The 21,103-nt window shown below is 51.2% G+C and overlaps 1 protein-coding gene across 3 annotated transcripts in view; it reads left to right on the forward strand.

Moving 5' to 3' along the window:
- Positions 1 to 21,103, forward strand: part of LOC140481311 (lysosomal proton-coupled steroid conjugate and bile acid symporter SLC46A3) — a 66,797-nt gene that overhangs the window by 23,278 nt on the left and 22,416 nt on the right. For 2 of the 3 annotated variants that reach the window (XM_072577288.1, XM_072577291.1), the window contains exon 1: positions 17,595 to 17,700. The exons of the other annotated variant lie outside the window; for it this stretch is intronic. In XM_072577288.1, the coding sequence (XP_072433389.1) occupies positions 17,658 to 17,700 (43 nt within the window). In that variant the 5' untranslated portion in view covers positions 17,595 to 17,657. Of the gene's footprint in view, positions 1 to 17,594; positions 17,701 to 21,103 lie in introns of those variants that run through there. 3 annotated transcript variants of the gene reach the window in all.

The raw sequence follows: 21,103 nt of genomic DNA on the forward strand, positions 1-21,103 counted from the left end.
GCAGTGTGGACAGTGAGTGATGGGGGTAGCAATGAGGTCAGTGAGTGACAGGGGAGTAGTATAGTCAGTGAGTGACTGGGGGAGCAATGTGGTCAATGAGTGACACGGGAGCGGTGTGGTCAGTGAGTGACCCAGGGAGGAGCAGTGTCGTCAGTGAGTGACCGGGGAAGCAGTGTAGTCAGTGAAGGATGGGGGAGCAGTGTGGTCAGTGAATGACCGGGGGGAGCAGTGAGGTCAGTGAGTGACCCAGGGAGGAGCAGTGTGGTCAGTGAGTGACCGGGGGAGCAGTGTGGTTGGTGAGTGCCCCAGGACCCAGGGAGGAGCAGTGTGGTCAGTGAGTGACGGGGGGTAGTAGTGTGGTCAGTGAATGACTGGGGGGAGCAGTGAGGTTGGTGAGTGACCCAGGGAGGAGCAGTGTGGTCAGTGAGTGACCAGGGGAGCAGTGTGGTCAGTGAATGACAGGGGAGAGCAGTAAGGTCAGTGAGTGACCCAGGGAAGAGCAGTGTGGTCAGTGAGTGACCGGGGGAGCAGTGTGGTCAGTGAATGATGGGGGGGGGGTGCAGTGTGGTCAGTGAGTGACTGGGAAGGACCAGTGTGGTCAGTGAGTGACCACGGGGGAGCGGTTTTGTCAATGAGTGACCCAGAGAAAAGCAGTGTGGTCAGTGAGTGACCGGGGGAGCAGTGTGGTCAGTGAAGGACGGGGGAGCAGTGTGGTCAGTGAATGTGCAGGTGGGAGCAGTGTGTTCAGTGAATGACCAGGTGGGAGCAGTGTGTTCAGTGAGTGACCCAGGGAGGAGCAGTGTGGTCAGTGAGTGACCGGGGGAGGAGTGTGGTCAGTGAATGACAGGGGGTGCAGTGTGGTCAGTGAGTGACTGGGAAGGACCAGTGTGGTCAGTGAGTGACCACGGGGGAGCGGTGTTGTCAATGAGTGACCCAGACAAGAGCAGTGTGGTCATTGAGTGACCCGGGGGGCAGTGTGGTCTGTGAGTGTCAGGGGGAGAAGTGTGGTCTGTGAGTAAAAGGGGTGCAGTTTGGTCAGTGAGTGACAGGGGGAGCAGTATAGTCAGTGAGTAACAGGGGGAGCAATGTGGTCAGTGAGTGACAGGGGTGCACTGTGGTCAGTGAGTGACAGGGGGAGCAGTGTGGTCAGTGAGTGACAGGGGGAGCAGTATGGTCAATGAGTGAACCAGGGAGGAGCAGTGTGGTCAGTAAGTGACCCAGGGGACAGTGTGATCAGTGAGTCACAGGGAGAGCAGCGTGGTCAGTGAGTGACCCAGGGAGGAGCAGTGTGGTCAGTGAGTGACCCAGGGGGGCAGTGTGGACAATGAGTGACCCAGAGAAGAGCAGTGTGGTCAGTGAGTGACCCGGGGGGGCAGTGTGGTCAGTGAGAGATGGGGGTAGCAGTGAGGTCAGTGAGTGACGGGGGAGTAGTATAGTCAGTGAGTGACTGGGGGAGCAATGTGGTCAATGAGTGACACGGGAGCGGTGTGGTCAGTGAGTGACCCAGGGAGGAGCAGTGTCATCAGTGAGTGACCGGGGAAGCAGTGTAGTCAGTGAAGGATGGGGGAGCAGTGTGGTCAGTGAATGCCCGGGGGGAGCAGTGAGGTCAGTGAGTGACCCAGGGAGGAGCAGTGTGGTCAGTGAGTGACCCAGGGAGGAGCAGTGTGGTCAGTGAGTGACCCAGGAGGAGCAGTGTGGTCAGTGAGTGACAGGGGGAGCAATGTCGTCAGTGAGTGACAGGGGGAGCAGTGTGGTCTGAGAGTGACCCAGGGGGCAGTGTGGTTATTGAGTGACAGCGGGAGCAGTGTGGTCAGTGAGTGACCAGGGGAGCAGTGTGGTCAGTGAGTGACCCAGGGGGGCAGTGTGGACAGTGAGTGACCCAGAGAAGAGCAGTGTGGTCAGTGAGTGACCCAGGGGGGCAGTGTGGTCAGTGAGTGACCCAGGGAGAAGCAGTGTGGTCAATGAGTGACCCAGAGAAGAGCAGTGTGGTCAACGAGTGACCCAGGGGGACAGTCTGGTCAGTGAATGGCAGGGGAAGCAGTGTGGTCAGTGAGTGACAAGGGGAGCAGTGTGGTCAGTGAGTGACCCAAGGGAGCAGTGTGGTCAGTGAGCAGTGAGTGACTAGGGGGAGCAGTGAGGTCAGTGAGTGACCCAGGGAGGAGCAGTGTGGTCAGTGAGTGACCCAGAGAAGAGCAGTGTGGTCAACGAGTGACCCAGGGCGACAGTCTGGTCAGTGAATGGCAGGGGGAGCAGTGTGGTCAGTGAGTGACAAGGGGAGCAGTGTGGTCAGTGAGTGGCCAGGGGAGCAATGTGGTCAGTGAGTGACCGGGGGAGCAGTATGGTCAGTGAGTGACCAGGGGAGCAATGTGGTCAGTGAGTGACCGGGAGGAACTGTGTTGTTAGTGAGTGGCTGCGTGTGGTGGGGGGGAGGGTGGGAAGTGTGGTCAGTGAGTGACTGGGAAGGACCAGTGTGGCCAGTGAGTGACCACAGGGGAGCGGTGTTGTCAGTGAGTGACCCAGAGAAGAGCAGTGTGGTCAGTGAGTGACCTGGGGGGCAGTGTGATCAGTGAGTGACAGGGGGAGCAATGTGGTCAGTGATTGACAGGGGGGAGCAGTGTGGTCAGTGAGTGACAGGGGTGCACTGTGGTCAGTGAGTGACAGGGGGAGCAGTGTGGTCAGTGAGTGACAGGGGGAGCAGTATGGTCAATGAGTGAACCAGGGAGGAGCAGTGTGGTCAGTAACTGACCCAGGGGACAGTGTGATCAGTGAGTCACAGGGAGAGCAGCGTGGTCAGTGAGTGACCCAGGGAGGAGCAGTGTGGTCACTGAGTGACCCAGGGGGGCAGTGTGGACAGTGAGTGACCCAGAGAAGAGCAGTGTGGGCAGTGTGACCCGGGGGGCAGTGTGGTCAGTGAGTGATGGGGGTAGCAGTGAGGTCAGTGAGTGACGGGGGAGTAGTATAGTCAGTGAGTGACTGGGGGAGCAATGTGGTCAATGAGTGACACGGGGAGCAGTAAGGTCAGTGAGTGACCCAGGGAGGAGCAGTGTCGTCAGTGAGTGACCGGGGGAGCATTGTGGTCAGTGAATGATGGGGGGGTGCAGTGTGGTCAGTGAGTGACTGGGAAGGACCAGTGTGGTCAGTGAGTGACCACGGGGGAGTGGTGTTGTCAATGAGTGACCCAGAGAAAAGCAGTGTGGTCAGTGAAGGACGGGGGAGCAGTGTGGTCAGTGAATGTGTAGGTGGGAGCAGTGTGTTCAGAAATGACCAGGGGGGAGCAGTGTGGTCAGCGAGTGACCCAGAGAGGAGCAGTGTGGTCAGTGAGTGACTGGAGGAGCAGTATGGTCAGTGAGTGACGGGGTGAGCAGTGTGGCCAGTGAGTGACCCAGAGAAGAGCAGTATGGTCAGTGATTGACCCAGGGGGGCAGTGTGGTCAGTGAGTGACCCAGGGAGGAGCAGTGTGGTCCTTAAGTGACTGGGGGAGCAGTATGGTCAGTGAGTGATGGGACGGGATGGGGGGGGGGGGGGGCTGCAGTGTGGTCAGTAAGTGACCCAGGGAGGAACAGTGTGGTCAGTGAGTGACACAGGGGACAGTGTGGTCAGTGAGTGACCGGGGGAGCAGTGTGGTCAGTGAGTGACCTGAGGGGCAGTGTGATCAGTGAGTGACAGGGGGAGCAATGTGGTCAGTGATTGACAGGGGGGAGCAGTGTGGTCAGTGAGTGACAGGGGTGCACTGTGGTCAGTGAGTGACAGGGGGAGCAGTGTGGTCAGTGAGTGACAGGGGGAGCAGTATGGTCAATGAGTGAACCAGGGAGGAGCAGTGTGGTCAGTAAGTGACCCAGGGGACAGTGTGATCAGTGAGTCACAGGGAGAGCAGCATGGTCAGTGAGTGACCCAGAGAAGAGCAGTGTGGGCAGTGTGACCCGGGGGGCAGTGTGGTCAGTGAGTGATGGGGGTAGCAATGAGGTCAGTGAGTGACGGGGGAGTAGTATAGTCAGTGAGTGACTGGGGGAGCAATGTGGTCAATGAGTGACACGGGGAGCAGTGTGGTCAGTGAGTGACCCAGGGAGGAGCAGTGTGGTCACTGAGTGACCCAGGGGGGCAGTGTGGACAGTGAGTGACCCAGAGAAGAGCAGTGTGGGCAGTGTGACCCGGGGGGCAGTGTGGTCAGTGAGTGATGGGGGTAGCAGTGAGGTCAGTTAGTGACGGGGGAGTAGTATAGTCAGTGAGTGACTGGGGGAGCAATGTGGTCAATGAGTGACACGGGGAGCAGTGTGGTCAGTGAGTGACCCAGGGAGGAGCATTGTCGTCAGTGAGTGACCGGGGAAGCAGTGTAGTCAGTGAAGGATGGGGGAGCAGTGTGGTCAGTGAATGACCGGGGGGAGCAGTGAGGTCAGTGAGTGACCCAGGGAGGAGCAGTGTGGTCAGTGAGTGACCGGGGGAGCAGTGTGGTCGGTGAGTGACCCAGGACCCAGGGAGGAGCAGTGTGGTCAGTGAGTGACGGGGGGTAGCAGTGTGGTCAGTGAATGACTAGGGGGAGCAGTGAGGTTGGTGAGTGACCCAGGGAGGAGCAGTGTGGTCAGTGAGTGACCAGGGGAGCAGTGTGGTCAGTGAATGACAGGGGAGAGCAGTAAGGTCAGTGAGTGACCCAGGGAGGAGCAGTGTGGTCAGTGAGTGACCGGGGGAGCAGTGTGGTCAGTGAGGGATGGGGGGGAGCAGTGTGGTCAGTGAGTGACCGGGGGAGCAGTGAGGTCAGTGAGTGACCCAGGGAGGAGCAGTGTGGTCAGTGAGTGACCGGGGGAGCAGTGTGGTCAGTGAGGGATGGGGGGGAGCAGTGTGGACAGTGACTGATCCAGAGTAGAGATGTATGGTCAATGAATGACCTGGGGGAGCAGTGAGGTCAGTGAGTGACCCAGGGAGGAGCAGTGTGGTCAGTGAGTGATGGGGGAGCAGTGTGGTCAGTGAGAGATGAGGGGAGCAGTGTAGTCAGTGAGTGACTGGGGGAGCAGTGTGGTCAGTGAGTGACCGGGAGGGACTGTGTGGTCAGTGAGTGACTGGGTGTGGTGGAGAGGAGGGTGGGAAGTGTGGTCAGTGATTGACTGGGAAGGACCAGTGTGGCCAGTGAGTGACCACAGGGGAGCAGTGTTATCAGTGAGTGATCCCGAAAAGAGCAATGTGGTCAGTGAGTGACCTGGGGGGGCAGTGTTGTCAGTGAGTGACAGGGGGAGCAATGTGGCCAGTGAGTGACAGGGGGAGCAGTGTGGTCAGTGAATGAGCCAGAGAAGAGCAGTGTGGTCAGTGAGTGACCCAGGGGACAGTGTGGTCAGTGAGTGACAGGGGGAGCAGTGTGGTCAGTGAGTGACAGGGAGAGCGGTGTGGTCAGTGAGTGTCCCAGGGAGGAGCAGTGTGGTCAGTGAGTGACCCAGGGGGGCAGTGTGGACAGTGACTGACCCAGAGTAGAGCTGTATGGTCAATGAATGACCTGGGGGAGCAGTGAGGTCAGTGAGTGACCCAGGGAGGAGCAGTGTGGTCAGTGAGTGATGGGGGAGCAATGTGGTCAGTGAGAGATGAGGGGAGCAGTGTGGTCAGTGAGTGACTGGGGGAGCAATGTGGTCAGTGATTGACCCAGGGGGCAGTGTGGTCAGTGAGTGACCCAGAGAAGAGCAGTGTGGTCAGTGAGTGGCCCGGGGTGGGGGCAGTGTAGTCAGTGAGTGACCCAGGGACAGTGTGGTCAGTGAGAGATTAGGGGAGCAGTGTGGTCAGTGAGTGACTGGGGGAGCAATGTGGTCAGTGATTAACCCAGGGGGCAGTGTGGTCAGTGAGTGACCCAGAGAAGAGCAGTGTGGTCAGTGAGTGACCCAGGGGGGGTGTGGTCAGTGGGTGACCAGGGGAGCAATGTGATCAGTGAGTGACAGCGGGAGCAGTGTGGTCAGTGAGTGACCAGGGGGAGCAGTGAGGTCAGTATGTGACGCAGGGAGGAGCAGTGTGGTCAGTAAGTGACCAGGGGGAGTAGTGTGGTCAGTGAGTGACCCAGGGAGGAGCAGTGTGGCCAGTGAGTGAGCCAGGGAGGAGCAGTGTGGTCAGTGAGTGACAGGGGGAGCAGTGTGGTCAATGAGTGACCCAGGGAGGAGCAGTGTGATCAGTGAGCAACCAGTGGGGAGCAGTGTGGTCAGTGTATGACCAGGGGGAGCAGTGTGGTCAGTGATTGATGGGGGAGCAGTGTGGTCAGTGAGTTGTCTGGTGGGAACTGTGTGGTCAGTGAGTGACAGCAGGACAGTGTGGTCAGTGAGAGACGGGGGTATAGTGTGGTCAGTGAGTGACCGGGGGGAGCTGTGTGGTCAGTGAGTGGCAGCAGGAGCAGTGTGGTCAGTGAGTGACCGGAGGAGAAATATGGTCAGTGAGTGATGGGAGGAGCAGTGTGGTCAGTGAGTTGTCTGGTGGGAACTGTGTGGTCAGTGAGTGACAGCAGGACAGTGTGGTCAGTGAGAGACGGGGGTATAGTGTGGTCAGTGAGTGACCGGGGGGAGCTGTGTGGTCAGTGAGTGGCAGCAGGAGCAGTGTGGTCAGTGAGTGACCGGAGGAGAAATATGGTCAGTGAGTGATGGGAGGAGCAGTGTGGTCAGTGAATGACCCAGAGAAGAACAGTGTGGTCAGCGAGTCATTCAGGGGAGCGGTGTGGTCAGTGAGTGACGGGGGTGCGGGGCATTGTGATCAGTGAGTGCCGGGGTGAGGGGGTGGGGGTGCAGTGTGATCAGTGAGTGAACCAGCGAAGAGCAGTGTCAACACTGAGTGACCCAGGGGAGCAGTGTGGTCAGTGAGTAACCCAGAGAAGAGCAGTGTGGTCAGTGAGTGACCCAGGGGGCAGTGTGGTCAGTGAGTGACCGGGGTAGCAATGTGGTCAGTGAGTGACCCAGGGGGCAGTGTGGTCAGTGAGTAACCCAGGGAAGAGCAGTGTGGTCAGTGAGTGACCCAGGAGGGCTGTGTGGTCAGTGAGTGACCAGGGGAGCAATGTGATCAGTGAGTGACAGCGGGAACAGTGTGGTTAGTGAATGACCGGGGGGAGTGGTGTGGTCAGTGAGTGACAGGGGTAGTAGTGTGGTCAGTGAGTGACCGGGGGAGCAGTGTCGTCAGTGAGTGACAGGGTGAGCAGTGTGGTCAGTGAGTGACCCAGGGAGGAGCAGTGTGGTCAGTGAGTGACCGGGGGGAGCAGTGTGGTCAGTGAGTGACCCAGCGAGAAGCAGTGTGCTCAGTGAGTGACCGGGGGGAGCAGTGTGGTCAGTGAGTGACCCAGGGAGAAGCAGTATGGTCAGTGAGTGACTGGGGGGAGCAGTGTCATTAGTGAGTGACAGGGTGAGCAGTGTGGTCAGTGAGTAACCCAGGGAGGAGCAGTGTGGTCAGTGAGTGACCAGGAGGGAGCAGTGTGGTCAGTGAGTGACCGGGGGGGGAGGGAGCAGTGTGGTCAATGAGTGACAGGGGGGACCTGTGTGGTCAGTGATTGGCTGGCGGTTGCGGTGCAGGTGGGGGGTGGTGGAAGTGTGGTCAGTGAGTGACTTGGAAGGACCAGAGGGCCAGTGAGTGACCACGGGGGAGCAGTGTGGTCAGTGTGTGACCCAGAGAAGAGCAGTGTGGTCAGCGAGTGACCCAGGGAGGGCAGTGTGGTGAGTGAGTGACCAGAGGAGAAATATGGTCAGTGAGTGACCGGCGGGAGCAGTGTGGTCAACGAGTGACCCAGGGAGGAGCAGTGTGGTCAGTGGGTGATGGGGGGAGCAGTGGTGAGTGGGTGACTGGGGGAGCAATGTAGTCAGTGAGTGACACGGGGGGAGCAGTGTGGTCAGTGAGTAACGGGGGTAGTAGTGTGGTCAGTGAGTGACCGGGGGAGCAGTGTTGTTAGTGAGTGACCGGGGGAGCAGTGTCGTTAGTGAGTGACAGGGGGAGCAGTGTGGTCAGTGAGTGACCCAGGGAGGAGCAAGGTCAGTGAGTGACCGAGGGGGGAGCAGTGCGGTCAGTGTGTGATGGGGGAGCAGTGTGGTCAGTGAGAGATGGGGGGGAGCAGTGTGGTCAGTGAGTGACCCAGGGAGGAGCAGTGTGGCCTGTGAGTGACTGGGGGGAGCAGTGTGGTCAGTGTGTGTGGCGGGGAGCAGTGTGATCAGTGAGTGACCGGAGGGGAACATTGTAGTCAGTGAGTGACCGGTGGGAGCAGTGTGGTCAGTGAGTGACTGGGGAGAGCATTGTACTCAGTGAGTGATCAGGGGAGCTGTGTAGTCCGTGAGTGACCATGGGGAACAGTGTGGTCAGTGAGGGATGGGGGAGAAGTGTGGTCAGTGAGTGACAGGGAAAGCAATGTGGTCAGTGAGTGACTGAGGGGATCAGTGTGGTCAATGAGTGATGGGGGTAGCAGTGTCGTCAGTGAGTGATGGGGGGAGCAGTGTCGTCAGTGAGTGATTGGGGGGGGAGCAGTGTGATCAGTGAGTGACCAGAGGGGAACATTGTAGTCAGTGAGTGACCGGGGGGCGGATTGTACTCAGTGAGTGATCGGGGGGGAGCAGTGTGGTCAGTGAGTGATGGGGAGAACAGCGTGGTCAGTGAGTGACTGGGGGGAGCAGTGTGGTCAGTGAGTGACTGGGGGGAGCAGTGTGGTCAGTGAGAGATAGGGGGGAGCAGTGTGGTCAGTGAGTGACCCAGGGAGGAGCAGTGTGGTCTATGAGTGACTGGGGGGAGCAGTGTGTTCAGTGGGTGTGGCGGGGAGCAGTTTGATCAGTGAGTGACCAGAGGGGAACATTGTAGTCAGTGAGTGACCGGTGGGAGCAGTGTGGTCAGTGAGTGACTGGGGAGAGCATTGTACTCAGTGAGTGATCAGGGGGAGCTGTGTGGTCCGTGAGTGACCGGGGGTAACAGTGTGGTCAGTGAGGGATGGGGGAGAAGTGTGGTCAGTGAGTGACAGGGGAAGCAATGTGGTCAGTGAGTGACTGAGGGGAGCAGTGTGGTCAGTGATTGATGGGGGGAACAGTGTGGTCAATGAGTGACTGGGGGGAGCAGTGTGGTCAATGAGTGATGGGAGGGAGCAGTGTTGTCAGTGAGTGATGGGGGAGAGCAGTGTGATCAGTGAGTGACCAGAGGGGAACATTGTAGTCAGTGAGTGACCGGTGGGAGCAGTGTAGTCAGTGAGTGACCGGGGGGCGGATTGTATTCAGTGAGTGATCGAGGGGGAGCAGTGTGGTCAGTGAGTGATGGGGAGAACAGCGTGGTCAGTGAGTGACTGGGGGGAGCAGTGTGGTCAGTGAGTGAGGGGTGCAGCAGTGTGGTCATTGAGTGAGGGGGGGAGCAGTGCGGTCAGTGAGTGACCTGGGGTAGCAGCACGATCAGTGGGTGACCGGGGAGAAGCAGTGTGGTCAGTGAGTGACTGGGGAGAGCAGTGTGGTCAGTGAGTGACTGGGGGGAGCAGTGTGGTCAGTGAGTGATGAGGTGAGCAGACTGGTCAGTGGGTGAGGGGGGAGCAGTATGGTCAGTGTGTGACTGGTGGGAACAGTGTGCGCAGTGAGTGACTGGGGGGAGCAGTGTGGTCACTAAGTGATGGAGGGAGCAGTGTGGTCAGTGGGTGAAGGGGGGAGCAGTGTGGTACATGAGTGACCAGGGGGGAGCATTGTAGTCAGTGAGTGACTAGGGAGCAGTGTGGTCCGTGAGTTACTGTGGGGAGCAGTGTGATCAGTGAGTGACCGGAGGGCAACATTGTAGTCAGTGAGTGACTGGTGGGAGCAGTGTGGTCAGTGAGTGACTGGGGGGAGCAGTGTGGTCAGTGAGTGGCCAGGGGTGAGCAGTGTGGTCAGTGAGTGACCGGGTGGAGCGCTGTGGTCAGTGAGTGACCGGGGGGAGTAATGTGCTCAGTGAGTGACTGGGGGGAGTAATGTGCTCAGTGAGTGACCAGGGGGAGCGCTGTGGTCAGTGAGTGACCGGGAGGAGCACTGTGGTCAGTGAGTGACTGGGGGAACAGTATGGTCAGTGAGTGACTGGGAAGGAGCGGCAGTGGTCAGTTAGTGACCAGGGGTGAGCAGTGTGGTCAGTGAGTGACTGGGGGGAGTAAGGTGGTCAGTGAGTGACCATGGAGGAGAAGTGCGATCAGTGAGTGACCAGGGTGAGCAGTGTGGTCAGTGAGTGACCGGGGGGAGTCATGTGGTCAGTGAATGACCGGGATGAGCAATGAGGTCAGTGAATGACCGGGACGAGCAATGAGGTCAGTGAGTGACCAGGGGAGCAATGTGATCAGTGAGTGACCAGGGATGAGCAGTGTGGTCAGTGAGTAACTGGGGAGGAGTGGCAGTAGACATTGAGTTACCCAAAGAGGAGCAGTGTGGTCAGTAAGATGAAACATGACCCACAGCAGCAATGGGAAGTCCAAATTGTACTGAGGTTACAAAATATTATATATAAAACAAATAGTTCACTACGAGCCAGTTAAAGGTCTTCTCTGTTCAATCAAGTGTCATCCTGATACAGAAAATGTTTGAGAAAATACCTTTATTTGTGGAAGATCAGAAATATTTCAATTTCAAATCCAGTTGAAATCTAATATTTTTGAGACTTTCCCCTTATTGATTTATAATCATAATTATGCGTTGAGGCATAGCAAGAGTGGTGAATCTAATGATCATAAGAAAAACAAAGAGCCTTTCTTAACACTGGAATGTTGGAGACAACTTTGGATTTGCTGTATTATGCTGCTGATTATAGTGAGAGAGTTATGTAGTGGCATATCACAAGGCTAGCAATCCAGGATCCTCAGCTTTTGTTCTGGGGACATGGATTTGAATCTCACCGGAGCAGTTGGTGAAATCTGATTTCAATTGTTAAATCTAAAGTTAAAATGGGAATTTTCAAAGTATCAGGTCAAACACTGGCACAGAAATCTCCTGTTGATTCGTACCTAAGACCATGACTCACCTTGGCTGACGAATCAGTACTTGTGTGTTGAAGCATTAAGGGCACAGAATGTTACTCTGAGTGAAAAACTGCAAAATTCATCGTGAAGAGTGGTTCCTGGAAACATTACTGACCAAGCTATAGTCAAGTCCTAGCTGCTAGACTGGGTGAGGGAACCAACAAAATGAAAAAATCTACCTGACCTCATCCTCACCAATCTACCTGTCAGGTGGATAAGTGGAAAGAGAAAGATAAAGTAGTTAAGAAAGCGTATGTTTAAGAGTAGGGAGGTCATGCTGGAACTGTGGAAAACATTGGTGAGGCCATATTGTATGCAGTTCTGAAATCTGCATTCTAAGAGGGATGTGATAGCACTAAAGAGGGGTGTAAAGGAGATTTACCAGGATGTTGCCTGGGCTAGAGAGTTTCAGTTATGAAGAGGGATTAGACAGAATGTGGTTCTTTTTCCTATAGCAGAGGAGACTATATTATCGAGATATATAAAATTGTGAGGGGCACAGACAGGAAGAAACATGTTCCTTTTGTTGGAGGGATCAATGACCAGGGGCAGAAATTTAAAGTCAGCAGCAGGAAGTTTAGAAGTGATGTGAGGAAATGTTTTTTCATCCAAAGGGTGAACGGTAGTAGAAGCAGAAACCCTCAAAACATTTAAGATTAATTTAGAGATACACCTGTGATGTCAAGGCTTACCAGACTGTGGACAAATACAAGAAAATGAGATTGTTTTTATCCACTTGTGGGATGTGGGTGTGACTGGCCAGCATATATTGCCCACATCTAGCTGCCCTTGAGAGGGTGATTGGGAAATGACTTCTTGAACCACTTCAGTCCATGTGCTGTAGATAGACCCACAATGCTCTTAAGGAGGGAATTCCAGGATTTTGACCTGGCGACAGTGAAGGAATGGTGATATATTTCCAAGTCAGGATGGTGAGTGGCTCAGAGGACAACTTGCAGGTGGTGTTGTTCCCATGTATCCGCTGTTCTTGTCCTTCACGATGGAAGTGGTTGTGTGTTTGTAAAGTGAGTCTAAAGATCTTTGGGAACTTTTTGCAGTGCATCTTGTATATAGTACACACTGCTGCTACTAAGCATCAATGGTGGAGGGAGTGGATGCTTGTGAATGAGGTGCATTCAAGTGGGCTGCTTTGGCCTAAATGGTGTCAAGCTTCTTGAGCGTTGTTGGAGCTGCACTCATCCACGCAGGTGGGATATATTCTATCACACTCCTGACTTGTGACTTGTCGATGATTGACAGGTTTTGAAGAGTCAGGAGGTGAGTTACTTGTTGCAGTATTCTCAGTGTCTTACCTGCTCTTGTAATCACAGTATTTACATGGTGAGTCCAATTGATTTTCTGGTTGATAGTAACCTCCAGCATGTTATAATGAGGGGTTCAGTGATGGTAACACTATTGAATGTCAAGGGATGGTGGATAGATTGTCTCTTATTGGAGATGGTCATTGTCTGGCGTTTGTATGGTGTGAAAGTTACTTGCCACTTGTCTGCACAAACCTGCATATTGTTCAGCTCTTATTGCATTTGAACACGCACTGCTTCAGTATCTGTGGATTTGCAAATAGTGCTGAACATTGCGCAATCATCAGCAAACATCAGCACTTTTGATCTTCTAATGGAGGGAAGGCTGTTGATGAAGCAGCTGAAGATGGTTGGGCCTAGGACACTATCCTGAGGAACTCCTGAAGATGCCCAGAGATGTCCTGGACCTGAACAATCACAATGCCAGGAATGAGTCTAACCAGCAGAAGTTTCCCCCTGTCCCCATAGATTCCAGTTTTGCAAGCAGATTGATATGAATGGTCAAGTATGGTTTTTCCTCTTGTTGGTTCCTTCACCACCTGCCTCAGACCCAGTCTGACAGCTATGTCCTTTAGGACCCAACCAGTACAATCAGTAGAGCTGCTGTCAAGCCACTTTTAATGGTGAACATTGAAATTCGCCACCCATAGTGCATTCTACTTGCTTGCCAGACTCATTGTTTCCTCGGAGTTTTGTTCAACACTGATTCACCAGTGGAGGGAAGGCAGTATATGGTAATCAACAGGAAGATTCCTTTCCCATGTTTAAGCTGATGCCATGAGACTTCACAGGTCTGGAGTCAATGTTGAGGACTCCAGGTAATTCCTTCCTTACTGTATACCACTTGTGCCACCATCGCTGCTGAGCCTGTCCAGTGAGTGTGACAAGATATATCCAGGAATAGTGATGGTGGTGTCTGAGACACTGTCTGTAAGGTATGATCCCATGAGATGACTGCATCAGGCTGTTGCTTGATTAGTCTGTGAGGTAGCTCTTCAATTTTGGCACGAGCTCCCAGATGCTAATGAGGAAGGCTTTGTAGGATACGAGAGGTCTGATTTTGCTGTTGTCAGTATCTAGTTTGATGCCCAGTGGTCCATCCAGTTTCCTTATTGAACAGTAAGGTGGTTGTTTTTGACTGATACAGATTTGACGGACTGAATGGCCTTTTTCTGTGCTGTAGATGTCTCTGACCCTATAACCTCATGGTCTGGTATATTGCCCATTCTGCCATTACTGTCAAACGGGGACATCAATTCCAGTTTTGCAGAGAAGGTAGAAGAGCATGCCAGGACAACACCTAGCATACCTAACAATGAGATTTTGACGAGATTAAACTTAACACAGAATTGCCTTCATGCCAAACAGCAGGAGTAGCATGCAGTAAACAAGGCTGAGTGATCCCACGAACAACAAATCAGATCTAAGTTCAGTAGGGCTTCCACAACAATTCAGAAATGGTGGTATATAATTATTTAACTAGCAGGGAGTGGAGAATCCACAAGCCCAGATCATCAGTAAAAAAGACAAGGTTGAAGCATTTGCATACATTTTTACCCAAAAGTACCAAGCTGATGATCCATCTGAATATCCACATCATCACAGATGCAAATCTTCAAGAAATTTGATTCTGTCCATGTGGTATCAAGGAAAGACTGAAGCCATTGCATATTGCAATGGCTCTGGCCTCTGATATCATTCCAGCAATAATATTGAAGGCATGTGCTCCATAACTAGCAGCTCCTTGAGCTAAACTGTTTCAGTATTGCTACTGACAATATGGAAAATTGTCTATGTTATGTCTATTCACAAAACGCAGGACAAATTCAGCCTGGCCAATTACGACCCTACCAGTCATCAGCAAAGTGATGGAAGGGGTCGTCTACAGTGCTGACAAGTGGCACTTGCAATGGAATAAACTGCTTACTACAATACTCTCATTGGATTCCACCAGAGCCACTCAGCTCCTGACACATTGCAGCCTTTATCCAGACATGGACAAAAGAGTTGAAATGCAATGGTGAGGTGAAGGTGATTGCTCTTGACATCCCAGCTGCACTTGACTGAGTATGACATTAAGGAACAGTAGCACAATTTAAGTCAATAGGAATCCTTAAACTGGGCATATCACACCTAGCACACAGGAAGATGACTGTGGTTTTTAGCAATCATCTCGATCCCACAACATCACAGCAGGTGTTATTCAGGCTAGTGTCTTGGGCCTAACCATCTACAACTTTTCATCAATGACCTTCCTTTCTTCACAATGTCAGAAGCGGGGAACCTCTGATAATTTCAAACTGTTCATCATCATTCACAACTCCTCAGATGCTGAAGCAGCTTGTGTTCCAATGGAACAAAACCTAGTCAACAGTCAGGTTTGCGTTGATAAGTGGCATGTGCCATTTGCACTGTTCAAGTGCCAGGTGACAACTATTTCAAACAAGAGAACCTAACCATCTACCCTTCATGTTTAATGGCATTACCGTTGGTTAATTCCTCACTTGCAATATCCTGGGAGTTACCATTGATCAGAAACTAAACTGGACTTGATGGTGACATCTTGCAAAATGTCCAGATTACAGAGGAAGAAGTGCTGGATGTCTTCAAATGGTAAAGGTGGATAAATCCCCAGGACCTGATCAGATGTACCCGAGAACTCTGTGGGAAGCTAGAGAAGTGATTGCTGGGCCTATTGCTGAGATATTTGTATCATTGATAGTCACAGGGGAGGTGCCGGAAGACTGGAGGTTGGCTAACGTGGTGCCACTGTTTAAGAAGGGTGGTTAGGACAAGCCAGGGAACTATAGACCGGTGAGCCTGACCTTGGTGGTGGGCAAGTTGTTGGAGGGAATCCTGAGGGACAGGATGTACATGTATTTGGAAAGGCAAGGACTGATTAGGGATAGTCAACATGGCTTTGTGCGTGGGAAATCATGCCTCACAAACTTGATTGAGTTTTTTGAAGAAGTAACAAAGAGGATTGATGAGGGCAGAGCAGTAGATATGATCTATATGGACTTCAGTAAGGCGTTCGACAAGTTTCCCCATGGGAGACTGATTAGCAAGGTTAGATCTCATGGAATACAGGGGGAACTAGCCATTTGGATACAGAACTGGCTCAAAGGTAGAAGACAGAGGGTTGTGGTGGAGGATTATTTTTCAGACTGGAGACCTGTGTCCAGTGGAGTGCCACAAGGATTGGTGCTGGGTCCTCCAGTTTTTGTCATTTGCATAAATGATTTGGATGTGAGCATAAGAGGTACAGTTAGTAAGTTTGCAGATGACACCAAAAATGGGGGTGTAGTGGACAGCGAAGAGGGTAACCTCAGATTACAACAGATGGGCCAATGGGCTGAGAAGTGGCAGATGGAGTTTAATTCAGATAAATGCGAGGTGCTACATTTTGGGACAGCAAATCTTAGCAGGACTTATACACTTAATGGTAAGGTCCTAAGGGATGTTGCTGAACAAAGAAACCTTGGAGTGCAGGTTCATAGCTCCTTGAAAGTGGAGTCGCAGGTAGATAGGATAGTGAAGAAGGTGTTTGGTATGCTTTCCTTTATTGGTCAGAGTATTGAGTACAGGAGTTGTGAGGTCATATTGCAGCTGTACAGGACATTGGTTAGGCCACTGTTGGAATATTGCATACAATTCTGGTCTCCTTCCTATCGGAAAGATGTTGTGAAACTTGAAAGGGTTCAGAAAAGATTTACAAGGATGTTGCCAGGGTTGGAGGATCTGAGCTACAGGGAGAGGCTGAACAGGCTAGGGCTGTTTTCCCTGGAGCGTTGGAGGCTGAGGGGTGACCTTATAGAGGTTTACAAAATTATGAGGGGCATGGATAGGATAAATAGGCAACGTCTTTTCCCTGGGGTCAGGGAGTCCAGAACTAGAAGGCATAGGATTAGGTTGAGAAGGGAAAGATTTAAATGAGACCTAAGGGACAACTTTTTCACGCAGAGGGTTATACGTTTATGGAATGAGCTGCCAGAGGATGTGGTGGAGGCTGGTACAATTGCAACATTTAAGAGGTATTTGGATGGGTATATGAATAGGAAGGGTTTGGAGGGATATGGGCTGGGTACTGGCAGGTGGGACTAGATTGGGTTGGGATATCTAGATGGGTTGGACCGAAGGGTGTGTATCCATGCTGTACATCTCTATGACTCTATGCAAATACTCTGCTTGCAAGAGCAGCTCAGAGGCTAAGATTTCTGCAGTGCATAACTCACCTCCAGTATTCCCAAAGCCTGCCTACTATCTACAAGGCACAGGTCAGGAATGAGATAGAATAATTTCTACTTAGCTGGATGTGTACAGCCTCAACAGCTCAAAAGAAGCTTATCAAGGACAAAGCAGCTGCTTAATTAGCACCACATCCACTGGCATGCACTCTCACTACCAGTGACACAGTAGAATGTACCATCTACAAAACGTACTGCATTAACTCAACAAGAATTCTTCAAGAGTACCTTCCTAACCCACTATCTCTACCAACCAGAAGGACAAGGAAAGCATGTACATGGGAACACCATCTGCAATTTCCTTCTAGGCCACTCATCATCCAGATTTGGAAATACATCAATGTTCCTTCACTGTGAGTAGGTCAAAAACTTGGAACTCCATCCCTAACATCACTTTGGGTGTCTCTACACCCTGAGGACTGTAAACATCAAGAACGCAGCTCATCACTACCTTCTCCAGAGCAAGCAATACTTGCCTGGACAGTGAAGCTGACATTCCAAGAAAAAAAACAAAATGCAACCAGTAGAGGGTTAAATGCTAACGGGGAGAAAGTGGAGCTGAGGCTGAGATGAGATCAGCCAAAATCGTATTAAATGGCGAACAAGCTTAGGAGCTGAATTGCCTAATGTTGATCCTAGTGCTTTTGTTCATTGCCAAATGCGCTAGGATTTAATTTCCAGAGCTGTCGTCACATGATTTCCTTCTGTGAACCACTCCACCTATTTTTTCCCTATATCCGCATACAATTTTATAACAAATAAAAATCATCGTGTTCCATAAATGAAATACAAGGTTTTGAATACTCCTAAGGTTTTTCTCCTGTACTGTGTTCGATAGGTGTTGTTGGATTGACCAGGCTAATCAGTGAGGTTTGTCAGGTTATGAAATTCTCTCTTTCACATTGGCCTGGATTGCTGCTGCAGGTCAGCCCAATGAAAGGCCATATGCACTCACTCTGAGTAAACAAACAGTAACGCAGTGACAGGGACAGGCAACAGCCAAGATCAAGCCGTCACTGCCCAGAACCCCGGCTACCTGACCGCGCCCCTCCACGGCTGACGGACAGCCGCAATCACCAATTGTAGCCGCCAGCGAGCGGAAGAGGGTGGGTCGGAGCCATGACTTCACAAAGGGCGATGTGAAGGTGCTGCTTGTGGATGTCCCGGGCTTTACACCGTCAGCGCTGCTTCGCAACTGCAGGTGAGGCTCTGACTCTGTGTGCTCTTCGCGATAGGGGGGTCCCTTCTCACATTGCGCTCTGCGCTCCACGCGAAGGGCCTCGCTTCTCAAGTTAGACATTGCTCTGTCTGCGAAGGCGACCACTTTTCAAATTGCGTACGCTATTGCGTTTTGAGCTTTCGGCGAACACGGATAACCAGACTTCCCTACATTAAGCTGCATCCACCGTAACTATCCGGCTTTTAAAAAAATCCACATGTATCCCCCTTAAGCTGTCAGGTCAATGACAGACTGTGAACCTTGAACTGAAGACAAAGTCGCTAATGCCTAAAGAACTAATCGTGGCCGCAACCTTTCCCTTATCGTTTTTGAATATACGTGCGGTTTAATTATTCAATTAATACAAAAATAGAAGTTAATAACGACTGTTTGATTTCTAAAAGTAAACAATGACAATGTAGATTGACAAGGGACTGCTGTCCCATCATATGCACTTTGACAAGATACTCATGATGGGAGGGCTGTCCCTTGTCAAAGTGCATGGTCACCGATTTCTAAAAGTAAACAAACAAGGAACGAAGAGCAGTCGTTACTAACTTCCATTTTTGTAGTAATTGAATAATTAAACCGCACGTATATTCAAAAACGATAAGGGAAAAGTTGCGGGCACGATTAGTTCTGTAGGCATTAGCGACTTTGTCTTCTGTTCGCACAATATTTCACTGTCTGCAGTTGACAGGACAGCATTGAGGTGTAAGGGGGGCGCATGTGAAAATTTTATAAAGGTTGATAGATAAGGTGGATGGAACTTTAATGTAGAGAAGTCTGGCTATCAGTGTTTGTGATTTTGCAGAGCAGGTCTAGAGAAAGATGCAATAGATTTTATCAAGGTGCACGCCTAGCGGTTCCATACTCTTGTATTCTATGGGTCTCTCCTAAACACTCTGATATATATGAATTGCAGTTGAAGGACCATCGACTCTGAAAAGAGAATCTGCAAAAGAGCTACAAGAAATATGATAGTTGAGGTTGGATAAAACTATTAGAAGAACAGAAAATGATCTTAAGAAAACTCAAGATTCTGACAGAGCTTGGTGGGATAGATGCTGAGAGGATTTTTTCCTGTCCTGGAGGAGTTAAAAACTCTTACAGCACAGTTTAAAAATAAGGGGTTCCCATTAAAGAGAAAGATCTGGAAGAATTCAATCTCTCACAGAATCATTAGTCTTTAAGATTCACTTCCCACAGATAACACTAAAGCATGAGTCCTTGAATATATTTAAGTAGGAAGGGAGTTCAGGGTTATGGGGGCAGTTCTTTGGTCTGCCCCAAAACTTGATGTCTTCCAGTCTATGACTTTGACCAAGCTGCAGACTGCCATTTTCCAAGATCTCAGACTACCTGCTGAGTGACTGACTAAAGCTTGGAGCAGAGTTTAGATCAGAGTGGTGCTGGAAAAGCACAGCAGGTCAGGCAGCAACCGAGGAGCACGAAAGTTGATGTTTCGGGCAAAAGCTCTTCATCAGAAATAGAGGCAGGAAGCCTCCAGGGTGGAGAGATAAATGGGGGAGTGGGGCTGGGGAGCAAAGAGTACAATAGGTGAACGGGGGTGGGGATGGAGGTGATAGGTCAGAGAGGAGGGTGGAGCGGATAGGTGGGAAGGGAGATTGGCAGGTAGGACAGGTCATGGGGACAGTGCTGAGCTGTAAAGTTGGAACTGGGATAAGGTGGGGGGAGGGGAAATGAGGAAACTGGTGAAGTCCACATTTGATGCCCTGGGGTTGAAGTGTTCCGAGGCGGAAGATGAGGCGTTCTTCCTCCAGGCGTTGGGTGGTGAGGGAGCGGTGGTGGAGGAGGCCCAGGACCTGCATGTCTTCAGCAGAGTGGGAGGGGGAGTTGAAGTATTGGGCCATGAGGTGGTGGGGTGTCCTGGAGATGTTCCCTGAAGTGCTCTGCGAGGAGGCGTCAAGTCTCCCCAGTGTAGAGGAGACTGCATCAGGAGCAACGGATAGCTTGGAGCAGTTTTATCAAATGCAAAATGGGGGAATGTCAGAGCCTAAGGTCCTCTCACTGTAATGCATAGACGGAAAACTGTAAAACCTCTCAGGCACTATGTTTGAGGAATGTTATAAATGCTAACTGGAAAGGTAATGAATAATATGCAATGCTGAAAGAAGCTGATAGTTGCTGCACTTTAGGTAAAATCTGAACAGCTATGTAATATGTTTTATAAATAAAATATTAAATAATTTTGGGGTAAAAATTCTTAACTGACCTGTGAGTAATTAGGGCTGAATGGTAAAATCTGGCCTAGCGAGCAGCCCCCACATGGGGACAATGAAACAATTCTAAAGGGAGTACAGGAGCAGACAGAATAAGCAGGCTAGTGGAGGGGGTTTCACAAGGTGGATGACTGCTGAAGGCATGGGCTACAGAGAGAATATCCTGTCACTTTGAGAACCACAAACAGACTAAGCAAAAAGTAAAATGTGCCAAATAAAAATGGAGGAGGTGGGAGGAAGCGGTTGTATGCCCATTGTACTTTCGGTTTTGATGCATGAGAATATATAGTTACACTGTGTGTGTGTGCGTGACTATGTAAGCCACTCCACACACAGGCTGCAGTTGGGAAGGAGCATACAGAAAGTGTGGAATGCCTTGTAGTTCCCTACCAATTGATAAAGTTACTCAATGCTAAACATATAAACACACACATTGCTTATTATCTAGCTGTGGACGGTGTGTTTGTGTAGAAATTATGATTGAAGAGATTGTTAGGTTTTGCCTTAACGCAGTGTTTTTTTTATATTTTCTAAGTCAGGAAGCCCTTGGTTCAAGCAACCTCTTTCGTGCTGAGGAAAGGCAAATTAGCAGAGGTGCTAACTTTCAGGTGGAAATTAAACAAAAACAGATCTCTCATCTCTGACAACTGCAGCAGATGCCTTCATATTATCTGAAGAAGTGCAGTAAATCACAGAATTGTTACTATGTAGAAGGGGGTTATTTGGTCCATTGTGCCTTCTCTAATCCTTTTACCTAGCGCTAATCTCCTATGGTGGCTCAGTGGTTAGCACTGAAGCCAATGCTGCCACAGCACCAGGGACCCGGGTTCAATTCCAGCCTCGGGCGACTGTCTGTGTGGAGTTTGCACATTCTCCCCACGTCTGCTTGGGTTTCCTCCAGGTGCTCCAGTTTCCTCCCACAATCCAAAGATGTGCAGATTTGGTGAATTGGCCATGCTAAATTGCTCATAGTATCCAGGGATGTGTAGGTTAGACGCATTAGTTAAGGGTAAATAAAGGGTCAGGGGAATGGGTCTGGGTGGGTTACTCTCTGGAGGTCCAGTGCGGACTTGTTGGGCAGAAGGGCCTTTTTCTACACTGTAGGGATTCTATGACAGATCTTTCCCCATGTCCCTGCACAT

Source organism: Chiloscyllium punctatum, chromosome 9 (assembly GCF_047496795.1).
Source record: "Chiloscyllium punctatum isolate Juve2018m chromosome 9, sChiPun1.3, whole genome shotgun sequence".
NCBI lineage: Eukaryota > Metazoa > Chordata > Chondrichthyes > Orectolobiformes > Hemiscylliidae > Chiloscyllium > Chiloscyllium punctatum.